At 54.0% G+C, this 23,465-nt stretch overlaps 1 protein-coding gene across 1 annotated transcript; it reads left to right on the top strand.

Moving 5' to 3' along the window:
* The first annotated feature begins 9,357 nt into the window (after positions 1-9,357).
* Positions 9,358-13,900, top strand: BTG2 (BTG anti-proliferation factor 2). Its single transcript, XM_064471857.1, has 2 exons — positions 9,358-9,603; positions 10,627-13,900. Exons 1-2 carry the CDS (start codon positions 9,441-9,443, stop codon positions 10,965-10,967), a joined length of 504 nt encoding a protein of 167 aa, XP_064327927.1. The 5' UTR covers positions 9,358-9,440; the 3' UTR covers positions 10,968-13,900.
* Positions 13,901-23,465: the final 9,565 nt, after the last annotated feature.

The raw sequence follows: 23,465 nt of genomic DNA on the forward strand, positions 1-23,465 counted from the left end.
TCTTTTGGTGCCTGCTCGAATTCCAGAGGTGCTGAGAGATCCCAGACAGCTTCGCTGACCTCCCTGTGGGAGACAGGGACATAGCTGTCTGGGGTGGGAGTGGGACCATCCCTGCCATTACTGGTGGGTGGGGTGGGGCAGGGCCGGAGTATAACTGGGCTCCCAAAAGCATTAATTATAGTGTGAGCTAGTGATGAGCATGTGGAGGACAATCACTCTGAGGAGCTCTGGGGAACACTGGTCATCAGGGGTGGACTGAAGCAGCCTGGCCAGGATGGCTGGTCTCTCAGGATCATCTGTGCTGCTGCCTTACCTCTAGCAGAGTACGTGGGGCCAGGTCTTCAACCATTATATCCCTGGCATACCTCAGGGCAGCCTCCTGGAGACTATTTCCAGGATACTGAAGTTATGTTTAGCTTAAGCAGGTTTAAATGTGCCTGTTTGATTCCAAATCGCACTTCTACATGAAGCTCCTGGGTTTTCCTAAAGTGAGACCAAAGTCCTGAGCAGAAATTGAGCAATAGATCAAGGCCTTGGATATGCATGAATGTCTGACCTGAACACAGCTCAGGAATCCAGCCCCCACCTCCTATCCTCAAATGTACACAGATGAAATCATGACTCTCTTAACTCCTCTAAATATGAGTGGAAAAATGCCCCCAGAGACTCTGCTGAAGCCTTGGTTGTTCCTAAAATGCAGAAATATGAAGAGAGTGCTTATGTGCTGTTTCTGTGAGTGACAAATGTGGCTCTAACCTGAAATTTGGGATCTAAACCCAGACGAACTCTGTGCGCAATCCAACGCCATGCCTAAACCCAGATTTTTGAGTAAATGACCCCTACTTTAATAACTAACCAACTCCCTCCCTCCCTGGTTGCACACACCCTGGCAGCGCAGGGCGAGTTCCAGCTCTGAAGCCAGACATCTGTTCAGCACTGGCCTCCCTGACTTTCTTGAATAACAAAACTTTCTGTGGGACTTCTGCAACAGGCAGAGTGAAGAAAACCACAGCTGCTTCCTCTGCTGGAGTCTGCAAGACAGCAAGCAAACACATGAACGCTAATGCTAAGTCTGTCTTTGCTCTGATGCTCAACTGGCCTTTGGTGTTAGCCACAAAGGAGCCGTGTTCTGGTTAGGGAGAGCATGCTGGTCGCATATGGAATTGCGGATAGTGAGGAGGCTTGCAAAGCACTGGAGGGCGTGTGGTACAGCCTGTGCCTGCCTCCCCCTGCTCAGTGCAGCACCCCACCAAAAACCAATTAGCTGGCTTTGCCAGGGAGGGCGAGGAATCCTTGGGAACAGCCTAGAGCGGTCCTGCACAGTCCACCTGCTACCCAGGAGGTATCTCTCCAAGCAGGGATCAGCGTGCCTATTGGGAAAGGGCACCACCCAGATCTAAGCTCTTGTAGGGTGTTGCCCTGCTTTATCTGGACCGTCTTTGTGCAGTAATTGATGTTTGCAGGGGTTGGGAGGTTTGCTGGGCTCTGGGAAGTACTGGGTTCTTTCATATTTGTGGGTGTAGCCTGAGAAGAACCCCAAGGACCTTCTCCCAGTGTCCCTGCTCTCCCACGCTGGAGCCTGGACCATCCACACGCTGCAGCTCTCGCTGGCTGTGAGACAAATGTCCCCCTGTGGATTTGCAGTCGGGGCACGTAGAGGCCACAGGGAATGGAATGGATTGGGCAGAGCTTTGTCAGTATAGCAACTATAGGTTATGCATGACATAATCCATGCTGTGGAGTTGAGCTGGGGACCAAGAAGAGGGCTGGTGGGGAGGGAGAGAAGGGGAAGCCGGATCCATCTGGCCAGATCCATAGCCTATGACGGTAATGAGATTCTGGAGTTAGCCTTAACCAGGTCAGCTTGCCATCAACTAGACTGTCTGTGGTGTAACTGTGCTGGAGTAGGCCAACATCTGGAAGTCCTAGAGCTACTTGTCTTCTCTTCTGCTAAGAGCACCTGCTATACTAAGGCTTTGAAGGCTGTATGGGACGGGCTTGATCTCTCCAGCCTTGTGGGAAAACACAGACCTTCCTAGAAAGATCCCATTTTCTGTTTGACACTGTATGTCCTATAAAACCCTCAAGCAAAGGAGGCTGTGGTGGTAGCTCAGGTCTGTAATGCTGTAGTAGAAATCACTTTAATCTGTAACCGTCTCCTGCTCTTCTCCTCTAAAGTGTGGATAAATCAGCTGCTCCTCACAGACTTTCAGAAAACACATTCATGCCCAGCAGAGATCCCCACTCGGTGCCCAGATATCAGGTGGCTCTGAACAGGGTCAGTAAATTCACTTACCAGCTGCTACAGCAACAGTGTCTTTGGTGCTCTTGCCCTTATTTTTTTGCCGATGATTGGGGTTGCTATGGCGCTGCAACACACGTTACCCTGCATTAATGCTTTATAAGCAATAAAGGCAGATTTCAGCAATGCGCTGCTTTGGCAGCTCATCACAGTGTCACTCCCGGGCTGAGCTGGAGTTTGGCAGACAAGTCACATTCTCACCACCTAAAAAATCCTGTCTTGTGGTTTCAGCCAGAGGGTTTTTTTTTTTTAACTTCTCATTTCTAAGAAAAGAAAAATCCCTTTTTCGTAGCATGGCTGCATGTCAATGAAGTGTGAAATCCCTATATATAACCCTCCAGCCTCCCTTAGAAGGAAAGGGGTGAGATGGACCCAAGGAGGGAGGTTTGCCTGAAAACCGCTGGCTGGGGGGAGGAATGCTGGCCCCTTACCCAGCCAGGCTGCAGCACCCGGCAGCGCAGCTCATGGGAAGGGCCCTGTATCTTGTCTGCTTTGTGGCTTGGAACAAGACACAGCATCTCTTAGGCCTCAGCTTCCTGCTGTGCTGGTTGTCTGTCTCTCCCACATTAGACCATAACTCCTCAGCTCATGTGGTTGTTCATGTGTGTCTTTGCGGTGCTGAGGAGGATTTGGCTCTGGTGTCCTGCGTCCCTGGTGGGTTTGTCACTAGGGTGAGTGGTGGGTTTACCTGTACCCAGTTGTGGGGAGGGAAACTGTGTTTTGACTGGAGCCAGTATTTATTTGGGGGCTTTCTAGAAGGGTAGAGAGCAGACCCTGGGTAGGCAGACACACCTCAGGGTGCTGCGATATGGGAGAATTACCGAGGGGCAATTTGCGCACATCTGTGTCTCACACATGCTGTTTACCTTGTGCTGGAGGAAGATGTCATCACCAAGGGCTGGTGAAGGGCAGAAGGGGTGGAGCAGGACACTGGGCTGTCCAGGGGCACCTCTTACCGCAATGCCTTACTCCCAGAGTCCTGCTGCTCCTTGCTCCATTTCTGAGATAGAGACTCAGGCTCAGACTGAGATAGAGGCTCTGGACTCTTTATCTCATAAACAAACCTGTTCCAGGCTTCACAGCTGACAACTTTCTCTGGACCTGACTGTGCAAACGCATCCATCCCCCCAGTGCTCTGGGTCTGCTGCCTCAGTGAGTACTCCGCTGGACCTTTTCTATTGTCCCCTTTCTACCCTCTCAAGCTTTGTTCGACAGGAACAGAGGTAGGCGGAGGCACTGGCATCCTGCAAAGGGGATGTGGAAAAAAACAATAACCAAATGCAAAGAACAGGAAACCATCTCTGAAATCAGCGTGAGGTCATCTACACACCTTCCCCAACACGGCAGCTTCATGAGGAACTGTAGGCTGAGGCTTTGTCCCCAGCCGATAATACTGAGCTTTGAACAAATGCCTTCTTACACAAGACGCCGGTCAACATGGGTTCAGCAAGCAGCTAGTAAGGCCACGGAGAAAACCCCAGAGTGCACTGAAGGCAGCTGGAGCCAGCGAGTGCTCAGCACCATTGGAAAATTAGGTCCAAAGTCCTAAGGAGTTTGAAGAAAAAGCAATTCTTTCTGCTTGTGGCTCCCTTGAGTACAGCAATGTTTGCTTCCTAAAATACTTCTGAACAGATGTGACATTCGCAGTGGGCCAGATATGTTGTTTTCCATGACAAAACATGTCATGCAGTAAGGAAAGTGGATCAGAGGGAGGTTGTTCTGTGAAAAATGGCTTCTAGGAACTACATGGTCCCTTGCTGAAGCCCTGGCCTTGGGCTACAGAAGCTACCATGTTCAAGTGCTGTGGGGAAAAACATCCAGCTCTCAGTCCATATACAAATCCGCTCAGAAGCAGAGGGCGATATTTAAAGGATCCTGAAACGCTACAAATGAAACTGCCCGGACATGCCCAAAACATATCCTGACATGCCCTTTCCACAGATCCCAAGGCCCTGGGAGCTGGCGTGGGGAGTCAGGTTACCGGCGACACAGGCCGAACAAAGGACCAAGCTGATGAAAGATATTCAGGCACCAAAATAGGTGGTGAGGTGCTTAGCAAAGCCCAGCGCCATGGAGTCATGTGGGATGATAAGCTTCTAGAAGCTTGGCCCGCCTAGAAGATGCTACGTGCTTGTTCTGGCAGTGGTCAAGACTGCTGGGAATCGATACGTGCTGTAAAACATGGTCTGATCTAGCAGCTAACAGGTTAAAAAGGCTTTGTTTTCTGTCCATGTCCTCCCTCTCCCCCCCTCCCCAGTTGCATTTCACACGGTTCAGTCACAGTCTTATTTCACAACTGTGTGTTTTGAAAGGACTTATTAGCTCTAAGTGTAGGCTGGGCTTAAAACTCTTGCTTTATTGTTTACCCTGCCTGCTAGGCCTGTTTCTGGGGTCAGACCCAGGTTACCAATTACAGCTGTGATTAAACATACTAGCCCAGCTTACCCCGGGCTTTTTTCCCCTTAAATTCCCAGTGATTGTGCTTAACTGGTGTTAGCAACCAGGTGGCTGCTGGCACTGCTGTCACACTTGTCTGCGCCTTCTCTGGCAGAGCCAGGTAATGAGATTTGAACTGGGCCAAACATCTATAACCTTTACAGTTCAGAACTGTTCCCGGAGGTTTTTTTTCAGGGTTTTTTCTTAATGTAAAGAAAGCCAGCCCATGGCTTCCCAAATCTACATAGATAACCTTAAAATCCTTCTCAAATGCTAGGATAATTGTGAGGGACCCACCCGGGAGAAGTGACAGCTCATTTAGCAATCTGTGGGACATGCTTAGTAAGGAGGATTTGAACGTTGTTAATTCTGTGTAACTATTTCACCGCTGATAACAGGGGGTGTGAATTCACACTGTGGCTCTTTGACTGGCAGCTGGCTCTAATGGTGTTCGAGGACAGCTTGAAATTGTTTTCTGTGTCTCATGCCTTACTTAAGTCAGCCCAGCAGACTAAAAAAGGTGTCGTCACCCCCCCAAAAAACGTAAGAAGTCAAAGTGTAGCGTGGGAACAGTTGCCTTTTGGGTGTACATAAAACACCGTGAGTTGCTGACTCTTGAAAAGCGTACCTCTGTGTGAGCAGCTTGGTCTGTCCACACTGAGTTTTAACCCTTGACTGAAAGCCAAATGTTCCCCTTTTATTGTAAAATTTCCAGCTCAACTGGTTTCGAACCTCATTTGGGTAAACAGGGCCAGAGTGTTTGAAAGCCGATCTGAACTTCTAATTCCTGTCGAACCAGTTACAAATCTAGTCTGGCCAATTGCTATGGAGAGGTTTCTTGGGTTTTGTTTTGGGTTGTTTTTTTTTTATAATTGAAATCTAAATGCTCTCAGCCATTTCCAGCTAAACACGGGGCGGAAACTAATCTAGCCAGAACAGCATTAAAATCAGCTCCAACTTCTCTTTTTAAAATTAATTTTATTTTCTAATTGTTTGTTTACTCTGTAACTCCTCAAAGCAATTTGAAAGCATGTATTAAGTCTTATGCCCTGTCTTTAAGACTGCAGTCTTCTGGTAACAGGGCCAGAAATTATGGGCACATAACCCGCTTAGAGGTCCTTGAGCTCCACAGGAAATCTCTTATTGGAAGGGCTTAACGAACACAATCTGATTTTGGAGACCAGACCCTGTGTCAGACCATATGAACACACACAAGACAAAGGCCCTAAGCTGGGCGAAGGCAGCCTTTAGAATCACGATGATTAAGAATAAATGGAGGATCTGAATTTGGAGAATGGTGCCACCACTTGCTTCATCCACTTGCAGAGCAGGGGGCACCAGGGGAACCTGCTTGCCAAGCTTAGATCATCATCAGCACTTAACGAACACTGTTAGCCCTAATGGCAAATAAACCTGCACTCGCTATTAGGGCTATTCTTGGCAGGCTGGAGGACAGGAGACCTCTTGCTACGATTATTGTCCAGTGCCTCAAGACTGGATGATACCATCCAAGTACTTTTTAATGTGACCCTTCTGCTGGATGGGGGAAACAGCCCTTTTTGCTGCTCCCCATTTCTCTGGTTAGATTGCAAGCTCTGCTCAGGCATCCTGTGCTTTACTACAATAGAAAAATTAAGGGTTTATTTTTGCTTTGGCTTTTCCTGATACATATATATATATAAAGGTATCTTCTACCAGGATGGTTACGCTTGCTTCGTAATTTTCTGCTGATTAGGACTGTACCCACACGCTGTGAGCGTGTCTGCTGGCTGACAGTACAGGTGTGCTTAAAGTAATCGAGCTGTGCGTGGACAGGCTTGCACTGTCTGTTTATGTAGCCTTTTCCAGGGGCCTCTGGCTGCTGCTACAGTATAAATAACCTCCCCCTGCGCTGTGCTGGGCTCTGGGTTTCACATGCACCCATGCGCTCTTTCATGTGTGTTGCTGTCTTAAAAAGAAAAAAGTCCTTAGACTTTAATCCTTGGGTTTATTTCAAAGCTTACAAAGGCAAATCTGGTTTATAGCAAGAGATTTGCTTGATTCCTTGTGCTCTGTAGATGAATGGAGCAGCAGATGGAGCGGGGAGGGGAGGACTCGGGGACCTTTTGGCTCTATCTTCTTGCTAGCCTGACCTTACTTCTGTGCCTGCTGCTCAAAGAGCTTCTTTTATGCTGTGCAGAACATGAAACGGGGTCGGTGCGGACCTCTGTTTGGGCAGTATCTGCTACATCCACCGCTTCTATGATTTCAAAAGCTATTTTCTTACTCTTTGCTCTGGGTTGTTGGTTACACATTGCCATATAGCCATCGTCTTGTGCTTCAGAAGGTGTGAAATCCCATATATAGTGTGTGCACATAGAATGACAGAGGTGCGAATAAAATGAGCTGCAGACTCTGGAAGCAAAAGGCCTCAAAAAATCTTATCACACCCTTGAGTCGTAGGAAATAATTCGAGTTTTGAGACCTGCTCTATAAAGAGGTGCTGGAAAGCCTCCTCCAAGACCTGCCGCATGAGATCCCCTCTTTTGAAGGGGACAGGCAGGGTGGTCCTCTTGATACCCCTTGCCAAGAGCAGTGCCCAAGCAGGAGATGACCCTGAGCAGTTTGATAAGAGCCACGATAAGGTGGAGCCGTGCTGGCAGGCTGTGTGCTGGCAGGTGCACGCTCCTCCTTATCAGGGAGCGCCGCGGTGAAAGCGCTGTGCCAGCGATGGGAGCGGCACTGTGGGAACCGGTGATGGCTCAGCCTCCACCGGGCTGCTCCTCAGGCAGAGGCAAACCCAGATGATCTAATTCCCTGCCTCGGTTTTCTCCAGCTGCACCCACCGCTTGTGGAGATGCCAAATGAGGCCCCAGCCATAGGAGGAGAATGCGTTTTCACCGGGGATCACATCAGAGCTGTGGCTTCAGATCCTCCCCTGGTGCAGACCAAGGGAGGCATCTGGAGCTGCAAGACAATGGCTCGAAACAAACCCGGTTCTCTGCCAGGGACGAATATGCATTCAGAAATCCCATCCTGTTTTGATACTAACTCTCTCATGGTTGATCAAAGCAAAGGCAAGAAAAGAGCTTGGCCTCCTACTGTTGCTTTAGCTTCGGGCCAGTTTCAGCAGAAGCTGGGCAAGTGCCTTTATCCTGGGCAGCGTGGCTGGCAGCTGGGCCAGCTGGTGCAGCTCCCTGTTTTGTAGTGGCTTTCAGGTGCTGCTTGCATCTTACAAAGCATCAGGGCCCTGCACCACTTGCACCAGTTCTCCTCTCCCCTCCTGCTGGGCTGGATGGAGGCAACCAAGGACACTTGGGTCTGCTCTGTGCTTGCCATGGCTTGCTCTCCCTGCTCCATTGTTGAACACGTCCTCTGCACTGCAGCCACCTCCTCCTGGATCTCACTCTTCCAGCCAAAAGCCAGGCTGGAGGGAGGCACCAAGTCCTGGGGTGTCTGCCCTTGCTCCTCACCTCAAACACCTCAGGCAGTGAGATGAAAGCGGTTATTGTCGAGTCCCCCCTCATCTCCCTCACCCTGGGACAGCGCAGGTGATGGCAAATTCTGCCTGCACGCTTCAGGAGATGGTTTGGCCTTGTCCAGGGAACAAGGAGCTGTGATGTGTTTTGGGGAAGGAAATTTGGTGATGGAAGCCTGCCGGGAAGAGGAGACCCCTGTGTAGGGGGCCAGACCCCATCCTGTCCTGCAGCCAGGAGGGTAGGAAGGGCCCACCATCAGAGGTGGGTCACTGCCACTGACTGCCCTGGGTGACTGATCCGTGTCGTTCCAGGTCAGCAGAAACGCCGCTCCACTGATGCCAAGAACACCCCGATGCTGATCGGGCACCCAGTGCCCACGCTGGGCTGAGGGCACCCTTCCCCTCGCACTAGCTCCCGAAGGCCGCACTGTTCCTTTGGTCCATCACAGCTTCAGTAAGTGACACTTGGCTTGGTGGGGTCAAGCCTTTGCTTCATCCTCCCGAGGCATCATGTTAGTCCATGGAAGCAGCCCGTGAACTCACCCACTGGTGGGGAGGGTTGGGAACCTGACCAGGGCAGTACCGGGGCTCTTGGTCCCTGCAGCAGGACTGGGCCAGCTTCCTGCACCCCACCAGCACCCCGGAGACCCGCTCCAGTGCCCTGGGAGCAACCAGGGGGCCCGATATCGGCAAAGGGGAGCTGGGCCCACCTGGGATTGGCCCAGGACAGCCCGGGGAGCCCTTGTGCTGCCCTCCTGCCCCCATAACACGCACCTCGTGTGAGTCACCTCGAGCACCAGCGGCCGCCAGGGACCCCCCTGGGACCCCCAATCCCTCCTCCAACACCCTCAGCCCCGCGGCTGAGCGGGGGCCTCAGCCCTGGCGCCGGGGGTGGGCGCCCGGAGAGAACTGGGGTGGGCCGAGCCCCGCCGCCCCCGCCCCCTCCTCCTCCTCTTCCTCCTCCTCCTCCTCCTCTAGGCAGCCCCAAAAATAGCCCTCCGGTAACTTTCCCCCCCCCCACCCGCGATTGTCATCGCGGCGGCGACGTCACTCCTTCCACTGCGCTGAGGTCAGGAGCTATTAGCATACCGCGCCCCCTCGGCCAATGGGGGCCGGCCGCGCCGATGACGCCTCCCCGGCTGCCTATTTAAGGGCGCCGCGGAGCTGCGGAGCGCAGACGGAGTGGAGCGGGTGGCGGGGAAGGAGGCGTCGCGATCGGTCCCAGCCGCTGCCCCGGAGCCCAGCATGAGCCAGCGCCAGAGCCAGCGCCGCGGCGGCCCCCGGGCCGACATGGCGCCCGAGATCGCCGCCGCCGTGGGGTTCGTCTCCAGCCTGTTGCGGACGCGGGGCTGCGTCAGCGAGCAGCAGCTGCAGGTCTTCAGCGGGGCGCTGCGGGAGGCGCTCGCAGGTGAGGCGCGGGCCAGGGAAGAGATCGGCTTCGTAGGGAGGAAGGTCCGGGATGAAAGCACGCTTGTGTCCGTCGTATCCCGCTCGGGGTTGGGTGCCCACTCGTGGCCTTCCTCAGTGTCCCCTGTGTTTCTCCCAGGACCTGGTGTCTCTTCCTGGGTGCCCTGTATCCTCTTGGGTCAGACACCCATCTGTGTCCTTCCCTGATGCCCAGCTGTGTCCTCCTTGATGCTGGATGCTATTTGTGCCCTTGCCTGGGTGCCCACCTGTGTTCCTCTGGGGGTTGGCAAGTTTCTGTATGCTTCCCTGGCCACCCACCTGTGTCTCTGGGGTCCTGGGCAAACAGTTGCCTCTGCCCTGAAAGTGAGCAGACCCCTTGCCTAGCCTCTGTTGAGGGCTTTGTGCAGCTGGTCTGCTTGAAGCCCTCCTTGCTGGGGCTTGATATAAATGATCCAAAGCTAGCGTATGTGCCTCATCCCTTGCCAAAAAGTGCTCAGCCCTGTGTCAGTGGGGTTTGGTGAGTCCCTCCCCACAAGCATGTCTGTGGTTCACCACTAACTGGGTGGTTCAAGGGTCTCCTCCCAGCCTAACAGCCCTGTGTTATCAGCCCTTAGAAGGAATGGTTTGTTTGCCACTGTGCTGAGATAAGGGGTAGTGATGTGCCCCTGAACTTAAAGAATGACCTGGATGTTGCTCCCTGACTGTGCTGTTTTGTTGTTGGTGATAAGGTATCTACCCCAGCAGTTGGGGTGAGGAGGTGTTGGGGTCCTGTCCCTGTGACACTGTCCTGCCGGAGGTTTCTAGGACCTGAAGAGCTGTGCTCCTGTGCCTTGGAGCAAGCAGTGGCTGAACAGCTGAGTGGTCGGCTCTGGAGCCTCTGTCTGATGGAGGCAGCCTAAGGAGGACTCAGTTTCCTCTGCCAGCAGCGAGGTGTGGGACCCCCTTGGGACTGCAGCAGGATGCAGACCTCCTCACAGCTGCTGTATGCCTGCTCACCACTCCTCCCTTCTTGCTTCCCTTGCAGAGCACTACAAACACCACTGGTTTCCTGAGAAACCATTCAAAGGCTCTGGGTATCGATGCATCCGGATCAATCACAAAATGGACCCCATTATCAGCAAGGCAGCTAGCCAGATCGGACTCAGTCTACCGCAGCTCTACCAGCTCCTGCCCAGCGAGCTCACGCTCTGGGTGGACCCCTACGAGGTATCATACCGCATCGGTGAGGATGGCTCCATCTGTGTCTTATATGAAGCAACTGCAACGAAACCTGTGAGCTCCTACGGGATGCTTACCTGTAAGAACCAAATGATGTTAGGTCGCACCAGTCCTTCTAAAAACTACATCATGACTGTCTCCAGCTAAATACTCCTCTTATCCCTACACTGCCAAGACACAGGCTACTGTATACCTCACCTGAGGATCTATTTTTAAGATGAAGAGCTATTTATATTTTTTAAAAAAATCCAAGAAAATCCAAAATTAAAATATTGGGCACCGCTTTGAACAGAAGTGGTGCTCTAGGTGCCTTTTTTAAAGCTGTTGCAAGCTTATGAGTTTTTATTATGAAGCCGATATCTACCTAATTAATGTTGGATGGCAATTTGGGCTGGCTTGCTCCCTTGGGCAGCTTGGAATGCAGGAAGAGGGGGAGGAGCCAGGCTGGGAAGTGTGGCTTGGTGGTGGGAGATGTGTAACCTTCTCACTGTCCTGGTACCCAACAGTATTGCTGTATTTCCAAGTATTGCAATACTGTCAGAGAAGGGATGAAGGAGTTGCTGTCTTTCTTCCACTAACTTCTTCACTCCCCAGGGGGTCTGAACTCTCTGGGGCCTGGATATAGTGTTTGGGGGAACCTTGCCTTAGGGCTGGGTGATGCTGGGGACCCTTGATCCCTCACCTTTGCTCTTGCACATCTTCTCTGAGCCCATTACTCTGAGTGTTGCAGCTCTGCTCTGCCCCACTCCCAGCACTAAGTGAGGGGGAGCATGGCCTTTCTCCAGCCCCTCCATCTCTCCTGTCTGCTGCTGGACTGAAGGGGCCATGTGGGTGTTGGTGCCCTGTGAAATGGAGCCAGGCAGAGATGTGCTGGGGGTCAGGCTGTGCAGAGAAGGTCCCCAAGGTGAATATTGCAGCTACTGTGGTGGCACTGGATTACTGCTTGTTCCTGGTGCTCCCCAGTACCTGGCTACCACCCCTGCTTGCTGCACACTGAGAAGGGTACTCCAGACCCTGAAACCAGCATTGAACAGCTGTGAATTACAAAGCCTTTCTGCCATGTGTGGCTTAGACATCAGCCCATGACCTGTTCTCCTGTGGCCTCTCTGTGCTCCAAGAGTGGAGTCTGGCCTCTTGCTTGCAACAGTTGCCTAATCCAATGCTGACGACTTACTGTGTCACTTCCCCAGAAGAGCTGACGCAACTTGCCTTGTGCTGTGGAGGTTGGTGTGTGAGAACGCCCTTTGCCCTATCTCTAAACATCAGAAGTATTGGGGTCTCTTTCTGCTGTGTGTGGGATGCTCAGATGCTTTGGTGTCCTAATGTTACTTTGAAAGTCACAGTGCTTCTTCCCTCTCTTCCTCCTCTGGGTGGTCAGCATGCGGCTGTCCCTGGGAGCTGTCTCCACTGATACTTTGGTAAGGGGCATCGTTTGGTTCTGATCTCTTGGTACATAACTGTTTTGCACAATTGATGCCTGGTCCTGTGCTCTGTCGGGTCAAGCGAAACTCCTCTTGGAGTCCCAGTGGTACTTGTATTCAGGGAGACTTTGCCCAAGTGGTGTTCAGGATTTGGCCCTTAAACTGCTCTGGCTACCCACAGATGGGGTGGGAGCTGAAAGTGCTGCCCCAAGAACTTTACCTGCCTGTTGGGAATGAGCCTTTACCAGGATGTTGTATGTCCATTGCCTTTTTCCTAACCAGCTGGTGCTCTTCCAGTGATTCCGGGAGAAGTGATTGAATAAGCAGGGCATTGACATGGCTGTTTGTAATGAAACTTTCCCAGGCTTGTGTCTCAGTACACTTCTTTTATTGTCTTCTTTTCTGACCTGGCAGCTGAGTAGCATAACCAGAGCTGTTCTTGCCCAGCCTTTGATGAATCAAGTTCTCAGACATTTGTGCAATATATTTCCACATCTTGGGCGCTCTGGGAGAGGAAGGAAGCCTCCCATCTGCCACAGTTCTTAGCTTGTTTTTTAATAGATTTAAAAAAAATCAGCACAGCTCCCCAACTCTGACTACTAATGTGGAAAAGTAAGTTCAGATTTTTGTAAGTTTCAAATCATGAATTCCAGAACTGGAAACCCAGCCTCAATTCTCTTTTAGATCCTTTTAAAATGTTAAGTGGTGAGTTATTTGTCCTTGAACAGTAATAGCAGACTATGGCTCTGAAGTTGCATCACTTCCCTCTGCATCACTTGAATTTCTCATGTCAGCAAAGCAGAAGCTGAAATGAAGCACTGGGGCTTTTCCCATGGTGAACTTGTGCAATAGGTGACCTCACCAAGGGGGGAGTACTTGGGAACTTCCAAAAAGCAAATTCCCTTTTCAAGGAAAAGGGATCTCAGTGCTTTTTGGAGTCCTTGTTTAACCTGCTTATGTGGAAAGCCCATGATGAGAACTGCATCCAGGATGAGCAGTGTTTGCTTTGCTGGACTTCCTGGCTGGATGTGGAGTTTCCTGAAGGCTGGTACTTCCTTGGGTTGTAATTTGTCATGATCAAAGCAGTCTTAAGATTTACCCCCCCCCCCCCCCCCCGCCTTTACTCTGTTCCCTCCCTCTTACCAGAAAAATGTTTTGGGAACAACAGCCCACACCAAAGGAATACACTATAATTGCTCTTAACGTTCCCCCACTTCCAGAACCAAAATAGCCAAGTCTCATTCTTTGTGTCCTTGGTGTGGAGGAGTCTGATGTTAAAGGTGTCTGTTTTTTAGCTTCAAAACCAACCAAACCTGGGTATAATCCATTTCTCTCTTGTAGCTGGTTACACAAAAGCTGTGAATTAGTGTGCTCTGCTGCCTTCTGCCTACAAGCCTGATCTCAACTGCAGAGCTGAATGGTGTGTATTTTAAGACAGTGTATTTGAGGGGTTTCTTGTAATTTTTTTAACAAGCTGGACTGTTGAACGGGACCTGCTTTTTGTATTTGGTGAAAGTGGTAGAAAGTTTGTAAGCTACACTTGGAAGAGGGAGTGGATGGTTACTAATTGTATAGTAGTGTTTTTATATACAGAATGTACAGATCCTTTGACAGATGTATGCTTTTGTTACTTTAATAAAAATGTAGCAGTACAAATGAGCCTTGTTTTCTTACTGGGAACTGTTGTGTGCTTGCAAAGAGGGTGAGGGCTGGGACTACAGCCTAAATCCCACACTGGGAATGCTGTGGGCTTGGTTAATGTGTGGATGACTGTTAATATCCAGCTGTGTCAAGGAGGAGGCTTAGAAAAAAGCTGCTTAGTCAACATGCTGACTCTAAACCTGACCCTCTAAACCTGAGGAATTAAGCTGGGAATTGGTCTGATGACTAATGCGGGGCTGTGGGTGTCCTGCTCTCACATTCTCCATGCTGACTACTGGGCTTGGGCAGTGGGGGATTTATTTGGTGCAGGATTGTGGAAATCCTGTGTCCTGCCAGGGCATAAAGGTGTTATGAAGTCAACTGCCAGATCTCTTACCCAACCTTAGGAATGGCATAAATGAAGTCTTGGAAATAAGCGATTAAGGATCGGAGCCAGGCACAGGGGCAGTTCCTGATTAAGCCTTGCTGCCTCTGCTGTCCTGCCAGGGTTGATTGAGCCAGCAGAGGAGGAGGGGTGAGAGATCATGGGACTGCAATGTTCAGGTATGTGGAGGATGCTCTGGGGCTGTCATGATAAAGGCAGCTGGGGCTGATTCACTGGAGATCCTGTTTTGGCTCCATCAAGAGACTGGTGACTGCAGCACAGAGCTGTAACCCTGTTTCCTGGGATGGGCAAGTCCAGCTCCTGCATTTAACCCTATCTGTGTCCATCTTCAAGCTGACCTGATCTAAGGACCTTAGCTAAATTGCCTTGTGCTATTTTCAGTCCAAAACTCCATTTTTACAAAGTTCAGGAGGGCTTGAGTTGTGGCCTGCAGGGTACTTGCGACCCACCCCAACCTGCTCCTACCAGTGCCTTCCTGGAGTGGAGATGCCAAGGAGGGGCACAGGCCTGGTCCCACTGCTCTCCCCCATGGGCAGAGCTACCTCCTCCCCTTCTGCTTTTATCATAACATGCCCCCTCGGAGGGGAAAACAATTTGTGGGCTGATTTTGGTGCTCTGTCAAAGCCGCTCCTTTTTGAACTCATCCCTTCATTAGTTTCCATGAACACACCCAAATTGCTGCTGCTTGTGAAACAGGGCTGTTGGGAGGAATGGGTGTCCCATTCCGTTGCTGATTAGCTTGGGAGTCATCTGGGTTCAAAGGCTTGGTGAAGTCAGGTGATGGTGGCCTTCATCCCTCCGGCTTGTCCGGACCAGCGTGGTCTGTCTAGACCTGCGTGCTGTGGTCCGTGGCCCGCTTTCAGGCTGCCATAGTCTGCAGCCAGCCTGGCGTGGTCCTGCGTGCTGTGTGCAGGCAGAGCCAGGATTGTTTAGAATCTGAGCTGCTCGTAGCCAAGATAAAAATACAGCTCTTACGCCATTGAGTGTTTAGTTGAGGAGTCAACGCTACCTGTGCCGCAACCAGATCCCCCTGCCAGCCTTTCAATAGGTGACTCATCTACTATTTTTATTCTGCTTGTCATTTTTTCTTCTGGTAGGATCATGATAACCTGGTGTACAAGCCGGGTTAGCTTGGGGGAGGGCAGATAAAGATACACCCCCAAAGCCCTTTCTAGGCCTTTTGATGCTGAGCTGCAGCTCTCAGCACGTTTTCTCATTGCAAGATCCCCGAGCATGTTGCAGGATCAGCTCAGGGGCACAGGAGGAAGGGAAGGCAAGGCAGAGGCACAGATGGAGTATGGACTGGGGACCCAGCTGCCCCCCGGGATGCTTGGAGCAGCTCTGAAAAAGACTGAAAGTAACTAAAACCACCCTCCGCTGCTGCCGCCCACCTCCTGCCTGTGGAAATCTGGACTCATTTTCTGCTGAGCCTTTTGCTGGGTTTCTGTTGTTGTTTCTTTTTTTTTTTTTTATTCAGGCCGGGAAGGAAAGTCATTCAAGGAGCCTGGGTCAAATGTTGTCCTCTGTAATCAGAGATCGGTGTGTTGCATAAATGAGTGTTTGCCTTTGACGTGTCCTTGGTTGAGAGCTCAGCCCTTTGCCTGGCAGACCTGCCCGCACACCTGCCTGCTTCCCGGCGCCCCGCAGGAGAGATGAGCTCTGCCGGCACAGCGGGGTCCAGGACTCAAACCCAGAAGAGTGTCCCTACGTGTGCGATACCCACCTACAAACAAGTTATCCCCTGCAGAAACCCTGCTGCAGGGAGGAAGGGCAGCACGGGTGATGCTGGCTGTCAGGAGAAAATGCTCTCCTCCTGTCCCAGCAGTCTGGAAGGGTGTTTAGTGCCTATTTAGAGTAAAAAAGGTGGGTGGGCTTTTATGCCCTGTCCCCTGCACTGACATGTTGTCCCCCCGCTATCTGTGCAAGGCTTCCCGGCTATGTGCATGCTGTAGCAGTGCTGTCAGTCCGTCCTCCCAGGAGCTGGGCAGGTTTGGGGGCTGGTCTGTTGGGGAAACACAGACTGTGCAAAGCCCAAATCAGCCACGAGGAACGTCCTGACCCAGCGGCAACAACCACCCCAGGACAGGGTCTCCCTGGGCCCGTGGAGATATTTTGGTTGACTCATGGCAAAATGTTTGATTTTGGTTTTTGTTGTTTGTGTGCTCTTCTTTCTTGGGGTCCCTTTAGCAGAAATTGGGCGTTTCTCAGTTCTAAATTGTGAGAAAAGCAACATCAGCATCTAGGATGTGAAACTGCTTGTTGGGGTTATTTCTGCCCTTCCCACTGCAGCCAGACCTCATGCCCTGCCAGTCCCAGTATTACCATCCCTGCCTCGAAGCGCTTTCACCCCTGCCCACCCTGAAGCTGGGAAGAGAGCTGGGCCCCTCCGAAACACGGCAAAGGGGACAGGTTGCTCAGAAGGGAAAAAGGCGAGGGATGGGGATGGCACCGGCGTGGCAGCCGAAGCTCTGGGCTCTGCCTCGCTTGTCTCTGCAGCTGGAGGAGGGACAGAAACGGAACGGGGAGCCGCTGAGCCTCCTTCCTGCACCAGCAGGGCTCGGCCTTTGCCAGGTGCTTCCTGCCCTCTATTTGCCGACGACGGGGCGATGGGAAGCAACCAGCTATTTTGGCTCGGCCGAGGCCAATCAGGCGCTTGTGTGGTGCAGCCATGCACGCCTGTATCTGGGGAGAGGCAGCCGCCAGCGCCCAGCCCCAGCCCTGGGAAAAGGGGGAGGTGCGGGCCCCAGGGCGCTCATTGCCTGCGGTGCTCTGGAGCCCGGATGATCTTCCCAGGATCTGCCTGAGTCCTAGAAACTCATAATCACGTGGCCCAGCAACGGGCGGCTGGTTTGCAGGGTTCGGAGGGGTTGGTGCTGTGCCAAGGCCATGGCGCTTTGGGCTGCAGCCCTCTGGCAGTCTCTGGCTTTGCTGCTGCTTGCACCGGCAATCTCTGGCATCGCTGCTGTTCACACCAGCAAACTCCAGCTTTGCCAGTGTTTGCTGCCGTGGTGGAGCTCCCGCATAGGCTCTGCCTCCAGCTCAGCACCCCGCAGGGCTGAGCCGAGCCCTTCCCCAAACCCCTGTGTGGGCAGGTATCGAGTGCTGGGTCTGGGTTGGCACATGGGCTCCTGTTGGTTTCTTGTCCCTTGGCCGGGATGGCAGAGTGATTTCTGCCTGGAGACTGTGGTCCCTACCTGCCCTTCCTCCTGACAGACTTTCCTCTCCCTCTTCTTCCCTCATCCAGCTCCCTGGCCTCCCTTTGCATCTGCACAGGGGCCACAGCCAGACCTTGAGCCCTCCCAAGTCAGACCTTGAGCCCTCTGCAGCCATGACCCATCTGGGCTCAGCTTATACATCCCTGAGCACCCCAACAGCCTTGCACATGGCCGGGACCCCTGAACCAGTGTGAAGGGGAATGTACCACTCTGCCTTTCCAATCCTTGCTAAAAGTTGAACCACCCGGTGGAAAAAAAAAAAACCCTTTCCTTCCTCCAAAAAGGTCATGGGCAGATGCGAGCGCGTGTGCCGCAGCCGCCGCACGCCCACTCGCCTCCCCCCCGTGCAGCGCAGTAACGGTCTCAGCACTCGCTGCTTGCTGTGCTTGGAGGGACTCCAGCAGCAGATGGGGCAGGCTGCGGCGTTGCTTAATTCTAACTTGAAAGGTAAAAAAAATTCCCTCCAAACAACCACAAAACCTGTCGGCAGGCTCAGCCCCAGCCCTGTCTCCGCTCCCTGCCTGCTCGCTTCCTCCTGTGCCAGATTTCGGGCAGGAGCGCACACAGAGCGGGTCCTGCGCAGACCTCTGCTTTATTAAAAATTACAGCGGGGTGGGAGAGGGGAAGGGGCTCCCCAAAGGGGAGCGGGGTCCTGCTGCTGGTGCTGCGGGAGGGGGCACGTCGCACGGCCCTGGAAAGGGTCATCCCTCATTGAGGTGAGCAGCTCAAACGGGACTTTTGTCCCATTTTTTGGGGTCCAGAGAGGGACACAGCCCACCCTGGCCTGCAGTGGGTCATGTCTCCCCACTCCTGGGGTGTCACCGAGGGGCTTGGGGGTTGTGGCCGCTGACTCACTCCAGCTCCCCTTGCTGCAAGCGCCTGGGCGAGGGGCTACGAGGCTGGGACAGATGGGCTGGGGGAGAGGAGCCACTTTCAGCTGCCTTTTTTTGTTTTCCACCAAGCATCCCGAGGGGAGAACCATCCTCACCCCGGCCCCATCCCTGCCCCCTCTGCAGCCGCTGCTCCTTGCGCGGGGGCCAGCTCCGACGCTCTCATTTACGACCTGTTGGGGGATAAAAGGGGCTTGTTGGCAGCAGCGAGCAACTGGTGTGCGGGGACAACTGTTGCCATCTGTCTGGTGGGGTGGTGGGGGGCGGGGGGGGGGCCACGGCGGGGCCGGGGCCGAGCCGGGGCCGGGGTTTTGTTTCTCCTTTCATGCACCACTAAACTTTGCACCTTTTGTTTCCCAGAGAAGGGCTGAGAGCTGGGAAAAAAAGAGGCCTCTGCACTGCGCAGGTCGGGGCAGAGCTCGCTCAGCTTGCCAGGGGGTTTGCATATGATTCTTATTAAATATTATAATAGTAATTATTGTTATTTGAGGAGTCTGTTGGTGTTGGGCAACCCGGTGCTGAACCCCTTCTGTCCTCCCCACGCTGTGCCACCCCACGCCGCACCCTGCGAGCTCGCCGGGCCGGGTGAGGTGCCCCAACACGTTCCGTGCTGCAGCAGGCAGAAGCCTCGGCTGCTGATGCTAGCAGGGTGTATCCCTCGAGGACCCGAGGCTGCATCACCACGGAGCTACAGTGTGCTCTGCCGTCCCTGAGGGATGCTGTGCCCCTGTCCCCAAGGGGTGCTGTGTCCCTGTCACTAAGGGATTCTGTGCCTCCATCTCCAAGGGATGCTGTGCCCTATCCCTGAGGGACACCATGTCCCATCCCTGAGGGACACCATGCCCCTTGTCCCCAAGGGATGCCGTCCCCCTGTCCCTGAGAGATGCCATGCCCTGGCAGTAGCAGCAAGGAGAGGGCAGGGCACAGGCAGCCGGGACGGTGGGAGCAGCCAGAGGCTGCGTTCGATGCCCCGGGGCAGTTTGTGCTTCCTGGTGGAGCAGTGTCTGTGTCTGGGACAGGAGCACAGAACCCGGGGGCAGGTTCCAGCTGCGCATGTGAGCCTCACCACCTGCATGGGTTTTGGTCAGGGCTTTGAGCCGCTTGCTTTGCTTGTCACCTGCCTTCTGCTGAGCCATGTCTCTGGGCCCAGCCTGGAGCTGGTAGCTGGGATGAGCCCTGTGTGTCTAGGGGAGCACTTTTCCCAGCTCTGGGGAACACCAGAGGAGGGACGAGGCTTGTGGGACTCCCCCCTCCACCACATCTCCGCACCAGTGGCACTGACCCAGGAGTGTCTCACGGGCCATGTCCAAGCTCTGCCTGTGGCTACTACTGCTACGGAGCAGTCCCTGCCAGCCTCATGTCCCAGCTGGCAGTAACAAGGTAGAAGAAGAAGGATTTAAGGGTGATGCTGGGGTCTGCGACCCAGGACCCGCCATCTTGTGTCGGGATGCGTTAGGGCATCCCTCACCGGGGCTGGTACCTGCCCCGGTCCCTCTGCAAAGGCCACTCGTCCCTGTGGGTATCCCTGCGCCTGGCACAGCAGTGCCCGGCCCCGCAGCGAAGGGGCGGCTCTGGGTGTTGCTGCTGCGGGGATGCAACAACACCCGTGTGAATGCACCACCCGCTCCTTTGGGGAACCGCCGGGAAATGTGTTACTGGGAACCAGCTGCAGGCAACAATATCCCTAAGCCCTGTGCGTCCCCGGCGTTCCCAGCTGCCAGACGGAGGGCGAGGCCCGTTTTCGCTCTGACAATGCCCTTTTACCAGGGAGTTTATTTCTATTATAGCACCGGATAAAACAGAAACGGGGAAGGACAGGGCTGGAGCGGAGCAGCTGCCCCTGCTGACTCGTTGGCTGCTTTGTTGTGAGTTGGAAGTCTGGATCGGGGCTGAGACACCGGCTGTGGTGCTCCCTTAAAGCACAAGGGCTCGTCGCCCCCATCCTGGCCCCCGTGGGGGGATTCTTCAGACGGGCTGGGTGGGATCTGCCCCAGAAAATTCCCCTCCGGGTGGTCAGCTCAGACTGTGACACCATTTTGGGGCGCAGCCCTGCTTAGCCCAGGGATGCAGAGCCTGCCCGGGGGTCTCTGCCGAGCTCCGCCAGCGTGCAGGGGGCTGAGCTTTCCTTTTTCTTCCTCTTCCCCTTCACAGTGACTTTGGTGACGGGGTTCAGCTCCAGCCCCAAGGCCGTGCTCCTGGATCCTGTGGATGGTTGCAGTGTCAGAGCAATGCGCCTCATCTTAGCACTTACCCAAAAACCTGCTGGGGCAGGAGGAGGGAGGAGAGCAACCTTGAGCCTGTTCCCCCCAAACCCAGACCCCCCGACAGTGAGCCGGTCGGCACAGAAAGCCTCCACGGCTCTGCCAGCCCCCAGCAGCTTTAAGGCTGGCAGCAGCCACTGCTGGGGAGGGTGGGGGCTGCGGCGGGGCCAGGGCGCGGGGTCCACGCTGCCTTTTGAAGCAGAGACAAAGCCAGTCTTGATATTTACGGCACGTGCAGTGGGAGCACGGGGTGTGTGGGGCTGTGGGACAGATGGTGAGTGAAACAAAAGGGGAGGCAAGAATGGGAGCTGAACAGATTGGGAATTTCCTGTCTGTCCCTCTCCCCAGCGCCCAAACTCTGCTGGGGGTGTGCAGGGAGCAGGACTGCCTTTCTCCAACGGTCCCCCCAAAGTGTTTGGTCCCATGGGGGACTGACCCTCACAAGCTGCTCTAGCCCCCAGGCTACGCATCCTCCTGCAGCCGGGTGGAGAGACCCAAAACCCTGAGACCCAAAATCCCAAGCACTGAAATCCCATCTCCATTTACTCCTGATACAAAGCTGTGAGAGCAGGACCCCCTGCCCATTCCTTCAAGCCTCAGTCTGCTCCTCTGTGAAGTGGGACCCTAGCTCATTCCCGAGTGATGCTGGGGAGGCGAGGGGTCCTGGCGATTGCCGCCGGCGATGTGCCGGGCCCCTCTCTGGCGTCTTTTCCTGCTGCCTCTGCAGTTTTCTTATCTCTTCCCAGCAATGTCGCAGCTGCTGTGGGCCAGATCCAAGCAGCTTATTAATAATCAACTTTTATTGCTCGTCACATCGTTGGCATGTCTGTAGATGGCCAGGCGCGGTGGTGGCAGCCATGACCTGGCCACCGATCCTATTGTCTTCGCAACTCCTTCACTCAATAAAGGTTTTAGGTTAAGTCCAAGAAGAATTGAGCAAAGGGAAGTGCCGAAGGATGTGATGCCAGGTCACACTTCCCTGGGCCGTGACTCATGCGAGCTCTGCAAACGCTCAAATGTTAAATTTGAAGCACAGGGACGGTGCCGGAGCTCACGTCCCTTGACTGGGGGGTGGCTCTGCCCACCCCGGACTCCTCCAGCCACGTTAGGGTCAAACCCACTGCCCACTGCCTCGCGGCTTTCTTGTGTACTCCAAAGGAAAATAGTCTGAGGGGTTGTTTTTAAACACAAATCCTGCAATTCCTGGGGAAACATCCTCCTAAAGGGAGAATTTTATTGGTTTGTTTGCAAACAGCCTGGGAAGCATTTGAGCTGCTGGATGCTGCAAAGGGGGGAAAAAAGTGAGGAGGGAAAGAGAATCTGGGGAAAGAGGCTGGAAAGAGGTAGAGATAAAATTTGGGGGTTTTCATGGGGGTCTAGAGAAATCCTGCCTGTCCCCACAGGGCACCCCAAGGGAGCTGCTGGTTTTTAGGGTCTTACGCAGGGAGAGCCCCAAGGCGGGTGCCCAGGACCCACACCCGTGGCCTGAGCCCCTCTGCAGTCATGGGGTGATGGTGGGGGGCAGCAGGTCTGGCAGGAGCAGTGGGGTGTCTTTGACAGCCCACCCAAGGAGAGTCCTTGGGAGGTTCCCACAGTCCAAATATTACTTGGGGGGGGTGGGTGGGGTGTCTGCAGCTGCTGGTAACTCCTGCAGCAGCCCCACAAAGCCTCTGTGCTCAGGGCACACCTCCAAGCGGGCTGGGGAACTGTTTTTCGCTTGGTTTGGGGTTTCCCCCTCCTTTAGTCTTCTCTGTGGATCTGGACAAAGCCCTGCACTCCCCCTCCTCCTCCTCCCTGGTGGGATACAGGCTGCTGGGGCCCCCAGACCCCACACCTCCTCCCAGCAACAGCAGGAGGAGGAAGAAGAGGAGGAGGAGGAAGGGGATGAGGAGGGGGGCCAAGCCCCCATCCCTGCTGTTCCCACCGCAACAACAAGGCAGTGATTGGGCACCCGTGGGCTCACCCTGGACCTACGGGGCCTCCCCCTTTTTTTAGGGGGGGAGGGGGGTGGAGCAGGACAGTGAGTTGCAGTGAGTTACACTGACCCTCTACCCCCTCACCTCCACCCCTGCAGGATGCAGAGCTGGTGCCCCAGCTGGTGTAAATCAGCAACCCCAATCGCCCCGCGTGGATAAAGCAGTTGCTGGAGGCAATATTAAGCAGCTGTTTTTCCAGGCTTTTGCTCTGCTGCCATCAGAAACTGCTGCCAGGTCCGCCCAAGGTGATGGACTGGGCTCCCCCTACAAACACCCCCTGTACCCCCAGCCCCTTTGGTTCCTGCAGGCTGCTGTTGATTTGGGAAGGGGTGCAGATGCTCTGAGGCAAAAACACGACCCAGGAACAAGGAGCGGTGTGTGCTGGTGCCTGGGCAGCTCCTGAGCACGGGGAGGAGCGTGGTCCTCGGCCAGTTTGTAGGTGCATCCCACAGACATCCTTCCCTGCTGCTTTTGATGAGCATGGAGACATGGCGTGGGCTCAGGCGCTTGTAGTCCTGTCCCCTTCGTGCCTGGCCTGCTTGTTGCTGCCACAGGGAAGGAGGAGGAGGATGGGCGGTGTTACCTGTCCTGAGGGCTGATGGCAGAAAGGTCAGAGCTGGTCCCAGATGCCAACAGGCACTTGCGTTGGAGCTGACCAGCTGCACATCCGCGGGGGTTTGGGGCGTTCTCCCTCTCTGCAGAGCCCACTCCTCCACGCTGCCCTGCTGCCAGCATTCACGGGAGACCAGCACAAGCATTGTTGGCCTCGTGCTATCTCAGAAGAAGGGTCAGGTCTGCCTCCCTCTGAGCCCTTTTTTCCCTGGGCGGAGCTGGG

Source organism: Phalacrocorax carbo, chromosome 23, assembly GCF_963921805.1.
Source record: "Phalacrocorax carbo chromosome 23, bPhaCar2.1, whole genome shotgun sequence".
In the NCBI taxonomy this organism is placed as follows: Eukaryota; Metazoa; Chordata; class Aves; order Suliformes; family Phalacrocoracidae; genus Phalacrocorax; species Phalacrocorax carbo.

Coding starts and splice junctions, on each gene's coding strand:
- BTG2 (XM_064471857.1), top strand. CDS start 9,441: ATGAGCCAGCGCCAGAGCCAGCGCCGCGGCGGCCCCCGGGCCGACATG. Junction 9,604..10,626: donor GCTGCGGGAGGCGCTCGCAG/GTGAGGCGCGGG, acceptor CTTCCCTTGCAG/AGCACTACAAACACCACTGG.